At 31.3% G+C, this 7,856-nt stretch overlaps 1 protein-coding gene across 1 annotated transcript; it reads right to left on the reverse strand.

Moving 5' to 3' along the window:
• Positions 1 to 724: 724 nt before the first annotated feature.
• On the reverse strand, positions 725 to 7,267 carry LOC149569104 (uncharacterized). The gene is made up of 3 exons (XM_089821885.1): positions 7,100 to 7,267; positions 4,623 to 4,752; positions 725 to 1,668 (listed from the first exon to the last, which is right to left on the reverse strand). The coding sequence occupies exons 1-3, from the start codon at positions 7,227 to 7,229 to the stop codon at positions 1,116 to 1,118; spliced, it is 813 nt and encodes a 270-aa protein (XP_089678011.1). The 5' UTR covers positions 7,230 to 7,267; the 3' UTR covers positions 725 to 1,115.
• Positions 7,268 to 7,856: the final 589 nt, after the last annotated feature.

Here is a 7,856-nt window from a genome sequence, read left to right on the forward strand (position 1 = left end):
TAAAGAAGCTAGAATAATTTTGAGTTAGAGTTATTTTGAACTCTTACAACTTCCATTTTTTAGAAAGAGAGGGAGAGAGGGAAAGATCAATCTCCAAATGGTTCAATCAACATCTCATTAGTAGTTAGCTTACTTATTTCAAAATATCATTTGAAAAATAATATTAATAAAAAATAGATGTCCACTAGTACTTGGATTATATTATACAATATATACTACAATTGAACAAAATATAAATATTCTTATCCAACTTTTTGTTATTAAAATTCTAACATAAATTGATTTTTATATTCTATTGAAATAATTCTTTAACATATAAAAACTGAATTCTCATAAATATCAAAATCAAATTAGCTTATCCTTCTTATTAAGAAAGTAAAACATCAACATTCAATGCCACTATATTCATGAATGATACACATGATATTATCTCGATCTTGACTCAAATAAGAAAGTTTGTTTTTAATCTGAATTAGATGAAAAACTAAGAATGCTTCCTCCCCACTTTAACTTTAATCTGAATTAGATGAAAAACTAAGAATGCTTCCTCCCCACTTTAACATCACTTTTTCCTGCCATAGCTAGCTGGTAAGGACATCTTGAATAACTAAGTTAAAAAATCTCAAAGTTGACCAACTTATTAAAAAACAATCTATATATTTTTAGTGACCACCTAAGATGGAAGGAGTAATTGTGCATAGGCCTTCAAAAAAGATTCAAAGGATTACACAAAATATATATTAGGTATTTACCATTGTTCAAGGATACCAGCATACAAACGGCAAAGATAATGGATGGCCATCAGACATATTTTATTTGAAAGACTCTACTCTTTCCTTACCTTGTTATTCATTTTGACATGAAGATCCCGACAACTAAAACAAGGCATTGATGTGGTCTATACCTTCCATTGTCACATCCCAATGGGAAAATACAGAACTTCATTGTCAAAATGTCCAAGTGATAAACATCCACACACATTAAGAGAAAACAGAAAATATAGCTCTGAAAGACCTAACCCAGCTGATCCAAACATTCAAGAATGTTGAGGAGGATCTTTGTAACTCCAAAGAAGAAACTAGCATAAACAAACAGCTAAGCTAGCTAGAGAATATCTAAAATATATTATTGCACCACATGCCCTTTAGATCAAGATGAGAAAGGAGGTTATTTGGCTGAGCATGATCAGCAAAGTAGCATGCATTGTCAACAACATAAAATTTGTCCCCATCGAAGGAATGAAACCATGGCAAAGAGCCAACCCAAAAAGGGTCAAAATCTGAATGATATTGATGATTAGATGCCGCCGTGACACCACCTTGTATGCTCTTGCTCTCACAAATGTTACCTTGGATTTCATGACCGTTCTTCTCTACCACCCTTGTTTCATATAATGCATTCGCAATTTCATCTTCTTTGCTATTGCATGCATATTGGTGTATTTCAACCGGTTTGCTATTGCATGCATATTGGTGTATTTCAGCCGGTTTGGCATCGCAAGCATATTTTGATTGGTTGGATTCAGCATAGGATTTGTCTCTTACCTGTGATCTTGGGGCTTTGAGATTTAAGCTTTTGCTGGGCAATTTCCTGCTCACATGAATATTCCAGAAATTCTTCACGTCGTTGTCTGTTCTTCCTGGTACACGGGCTGCAATCAACGACCACCTACACCAATCTTGTGTTATATGAAGTAAATCACGTCTTTTCATATTTGAGGAAGAATTTAGTTTGTTTTGGTGAATGTTGTCATATTATTATATATATGGAGAGGCATTTTAATTTGTACTGTTTGACAACTACGGATTAATTATATTGATTAAATAGGTTGTTTAATAAAAAAATCATGTATTTAAAATCAATATCTATTATCTATTTCTATTGTTTTAGATTGTAGGATTCTAATAGCCTTCTTAGAAATTGCAATCAATAATCATCTATATTAGATTTATATTGTATTCAAATAAATCAACAATGACCGACATCAATTTTATGTTTGATTAAGTTCAATGGAGAGCCCAAATCCATCCCCCCCAAAAAAACGTCAAGTCATACTACAATTTAAAAGGAAAGTGAATTCAAACCAGCAACTAATCTATCCTAATCCTGTGTACATAAAGATGATCATATCTTATTCCCAAAAAAGTCCATCTTGCCCTATTGAATGTTATCATCTTATTCCTTTTAATCCTTTTCTTTAATTTCTTAACAACTAATTTGTAGTCTTAGTTTATATGATTCGTATTGTTATTTAATGTGAAACCCAATCATTGCCTTTCCAGCCTTCGAATGAAGACCCTATACATCGGTATTAACTCTGCTCAATAGCTCATTATTTTGCATTGTATTTACTTGTAATGTATACTCAAAACAACTGGTATCTTAATAAAGAGGATTTCCCTGCTCTTCAGTGTGACTGTAGGCATCTTGTTGAACCACAACAAATCTTTGAATTCTCTAATATGTTATGATATATTTTTAATTTTATTTCAATTCCTCTTCTGATATACTACTAAACCATCTGCACCAACCTTAGGCTAGATTATAAAGAAAACCACTCACTTCTGATTTTTTATTTTCTTTTAGTATATCGCGCATTCATCTTATTTTAAAGAGAAAATTTTACATATCTCATATTGAATGTCATCCTATACGGAAACAACAATCAACGACCATCTACACCGAACTTATATTTGAAGAGTTTAAAAAAGCAAATTATGTCTTATTTCATGCAATTTTATCTTTAAGTTCTTTTTGTTGTTTAGCTCCGAAGGTGGAGTTAAATTGGTTTAAAGAAACTTGAGTTGGATATCTAGCAACAACTTTATTTTTATTCTTTAAAAAAATATTTTTAAGTTTGTGAATTTAAGAAAAACAAGAAGTAATTTTATATATGATTTAAAGCCTAAGAAAGCAAGAACACATTCTTTTCTTACGAGTCAAGTAAAGCATTTGGACTCTATATATTGTAAAATTGCAGTAGCAAACTTGTAATTGGATTTCATTAGATTTTGAAAGAAAGTCTGCTGTTAAGCTGAATAGAAGAACCAATAGCTGCAGGTTTTCCAAAAATGGAGTTTACTGAGTATATCTGTTTTATTGTCTAATTGTGTTTGACTTTTGTTATTTCGCTTTTGCTATTTAGTTTCAGTTAATTAATCTAGAGTATTAATTGTTATAAATCAGATAAGTCTTCTTTGTGTGAATTTATTATGCACTTGATCTATAACTGAGTTATAAGAGATTAACATGGTATTAGAGGTTTAAGAAATTTAACATGGTATTAGAGCTGTAAACTTTGAAAATGAAACCAAGATTTGTGACACAGATTATAAGGATTTTTTTTTTTTGTCTCTTGTTTCTTTTATGCTTGTGGTAACCAATATTCGAGTAAGAATGAGTTGTGGTTCAGATCCAAGGAGCAAGGATGAGTTGCGTGGAGAAATTGAGAAATATATTTTCTCAATATACTAAGAGGAAGAGATTTCCTAGACATGTTGAGAGGAAGAGAATTTCTAAATATCTTGTGATGAAGAGATTTCCAAGAAAAAAAGGGGAAGAAGGGAAAATAAAATTTTCAGCGAGGGAAGCGGAGACAATTATTCAACTATGAATTTTTCAGATTCTTTCAAAGGCAGTTTTTAGCACAAATTTTTGTGTGCACATTTAGTGAGAGTTGTTTTCTTAGCAAAGAGAGCATTGTGAAGCTGAAGTTATTTCTGTATATAATTGTTGTGGTAATCTTATATTCTGTTATTGCTCTTGAAGGTGTAGTTGCAGATTTTCTTCATCAAAGATTGAGTGAAGAAATGGATAACAAAGCTCTAATACTTTCCTATTGGTAAACATATAGCAGATATACTGACAAGGCTTTTGTGAGGAATAGGTTTGTATTTTTTAGGGATAAGCTGGGTGTTGTGCATAACACCTTCCTCGCTAAGAGAGAGTGTTAATTTTTTATTGTTTAGCTTGGAAGGTAGAGTGAAGTTGCTTTAAAGAAACTTGAATTTGATATTTAGCAATAACTTTGTTTTTATTATTTAAAAGAATATTTCTAAATTTGTGAGTTTGAGAAAAACACGAAGTGATTTTATATATGATTTAAAGTTTAAGAAAGTAAGAAAACATTGCTTTCTTGCAAGCTAAGTAAAGCAGCTGGACTCTATATATATGTAAGATTGCAGTAGCAAACTTGTAATAAGATTTTATTAAACTTTGAGAGAGTAACAGTTGCATGTTTTCTCCAAGTTAGAATTTCTTGGGTATATCTGTGTTATTGTGTAATTGTGTTTGACTTCTATTATTTTGTTAAATTAATCCAGAGTATTAATTATTATAAATCAGATAGAACTTCTTTCTCTGAATTTATTGTACTATTGATCTGTAACTGAGTATAAGAAATTAAGATTTGTCTCCTCATTTTATATATCTTACTGAATTTTATTTTTATCTTTTATTTGTTCACAACAAATTTGTATCTTAAATTTATATGATATCGTGAACTCACTTATTTTTGAATCTTTTTCTTGTAAATAATTTGCTCAACATAGTTGATGACAGTAAAGGTATGTAAAAGCTGTACAAACAAATGACTTTTTTAAAGCGCTTTAACTAATTCTGACCTGTTTCCAAGAAGCTTATGAAGTCTTATAATGAGTTCTTCTTCGTCTGGAGAAATATGACCTCGCTTTACATCTGGGCGAAGGTAATTCAGCCACCGCAACCTGCAACTCTTTCCACATCGATTCAACCCTGCACATTACATTGTCAACATTTTTATTTATCAGGGCTCAAGTTTTCTAAGTGGCGCTGTTCTTCAGATTATGTGGAATATTGAAATATCAGAGCTCATATTGGGTTTAAGCATCAGTCACTTTGGCAGATAATGGTAACAACTTATAAACCTCACTGATAATTGTTACACCTGTAAAATACAGACAGTGATTGGGCAGGCTCTACTGATGATCATAGAAGTAGTTGAATATACGTGTTAGAATTTAAGTATTATTTACTGGCCTTTCAAGAAGAATAATTACTGATTGATTAGAAGGAAGAACAGACAAAGACTATGATTACAGTTTATTTGAGAATAGCTAAACAATATTAATGACAAAGCATTCAATATTTCATGGTAATTTACCGAACATAAAGAATTTTGATGTTTTTAGATCCCAGAGCTTGTGCAAATTTTAAATTTTGTGTACCTAATGAACAGATTGTAGATGCCTTTGCGACAACTATGACAGCAATAATTTGAAGGTTTAGAACATAAGATGGGTCTCATTACATCTTCAGTTTCCATATAAATTTTTTGGTCTGAATTTCATTGGATTGAGTATATCCAATGAAATTTGGGATGACCATTATAATTAGATACTCTATTGATGATCATAGAAGTACTTCCAGAAATTGCACGTGCTTTAGGATCAGGGTTTAAAAAATCTTTTTCAAGGATGTCACTTATAATACACATTAATAAGAATGTACTAATATTTTTTGTTATTCTGATGGAGGGTTCAGATCTGAGGTACGGCCTCATCATTTATGATTGGAGCCTTGCACTCAATAAGACTTAATTCCTCGCGAGCTCTTTGTGAGCCTATCAACTTCACTAATAGACCAAGATCCCATTGACGAATGTGGAATGAATTCATATTTATTGGTTTGAATCAAGAATAATTAATGATTAAAATAACTTAATGTGAGAACGGCTTGACAATTGCAGGGATTAAGGATTGGATATTTTAAGACTTGTTGAAATGAATAAGTTGTATTGATTTGTGTAGATCTAATGATAAGTTTGTAGATGTGTTCATTAAAGTATTTGTATATTAATATATTTAAATTTTGATGATAGTTTAATACAGAAGAGGAAAGTATTAATGAAAAATATTTACACAGTCAATTTAAAAAAAAAAATTCTAATTATGGACTCTCCAAATTTTATATTGCTAAGTACTTTTAAAATTTAAAACATAAATTAGACGTGTGTTCTATTAATAACATATATAAAAGTATTTATTTTTTCAAATTAAATCTAAGACTCTGATTATAAAAGAAAAATCCAATGAAGATACAAAGAAAAATATCACACTTCTAACATTTTGTATGATAAAAATTAAAATGTAATAAAAACTGAAGAACATATATTTTCACTTTATAGAAGTAAAATTCTCATAGTCCATAATGTTAACTTGAACATTTTTGGGTGAGCAATTTTATTCATCCAATTTTTGGATCACTCCATGATTCCACTCCTCTTGCTCTTTTGGATGAAGAATCATCTAGTGTGATTCATCGACTTTAACATCGCACTCCATAATCACATTTGTCTTGTTCATCTAGATGATTGATTATGGAGTGTGGTTCAACAATTTTTAAGATCATACTCATCTTTATTGTTTATCTTGTTAATAGATCAGAGAGTGCTTCTTTAACTTTTCAGATTACACTTTATGATCACTCTCATCTTACTTGTTCATCTCTGATGATAGATCATGGAGTCTGCTTTGTTGAATTTTCAGGTCACACTCTATGATCACACTCATCTTACTTGTTCGTCTTAATAATAGATCACAGAACGTGTTTCTTCACCTTTTCAGACCACATGCCATGATTACACTCATCTTAATAATAAATCATAGTGTGTGCTCACTCAACTTTCAAATCACACTCTATAATCACACTCATCTTACTTGTTCATCCTGATAACTCATCTTACTTGTTCATCCTGATAATGAATGGTTCATCCTGATAATGAATGGATCATAGAATCTGCTTTGTCAACTTTTCAGATCACTTTCCATGATCATAACACTCTATCTTACTTATTTATTCTATAAAATTATAGAGTATGCTTTGTCAACTTTTCAGATAACATCCATCTTACTTATTTATCTTGATAATATATCAGAAATCTAAGACGTACAGAAAAACATTCACATAATCTAATCCCCACCAAAAAATTAAACTAATATATACTCCTTCCGAATCAACCAATATGTTCATATATAAACTAACATCACAAGCAAAACATCAGAAAGAGATCTGACTAAATACAAGCTATGAAGTGAAAAACAAAATTGTGAAGAAAACCTACCCGCTCTGGCAGGAATAGTACTCCAACGTCCAACACCATTGGCTTCAATGTATTGTTTCAAAAGCAGATCTTCATGAGGTTGCCAAGCCCCTCGGTTAAGCCCATCCACACATGATTTTCTTCCTACCATTCTTCTCTTATATCCTCCCTTGGCCTCCCAATGATCACATTCATTCTCTGGTTTTCACTGAATTTATAGACAATATTCATACCCATTAATCTACACCGCTTAAACGTTTGGAATGAATTGTCTCGAGATTTGGGCAGAAATTGATTGTGGGGACGACCTAAAGTGGCTTTATAGCAGCCCTGTCCTACCCAAATAGTATTTTCTTCCCTTCAATTATATGAATTACTAGTATAGTTTTGGTGAAATCAAAACTAATCTAGGATTCTTTGTAGAACGCCTCGTTTGTTTTTGCTTTAATGATTCTTGATGGAGTTGCAAATGATTTGAAGCGACGGGGTGTGATCATGTCATAATTGTAAAGAGACTTCAGCTGACGAATGAATTTAACCGATCACAGTTCTTGGTACATTTTTATCAAAAAATTGTCAGCAAAAAGCAGGTAAAGATAAGATTTTGGTAAAAAGATTGTAAAAATGCAGAAAACTTTTCATAGTGTTGAATCTTGATGGGTGACAGATTCGCTAGGAGTGAAAATTGACTTATTAATGTCTCAACTACCAGTCAAATTTTGTTATCTCACGTATAAGATATCTCCAAATCATTTCAATTCGGAATAATATGGCGCAC

Source organism: Cupressus sempervirens, chromosome 3, assembly GCF_028749045.1.
Source record: "Cupressus sempervirens isolate cs-2001-9-10 chromosome 3, ASM2874904v1, whole genome shotgun sequence".
Classification (NCBI taxonomy): Eukaryota; Viridiplantae; Streptophyta; class Pinopsida; order Cupressales; family Cupressaceae; genus Cupressus; species Cupressus sempervirens.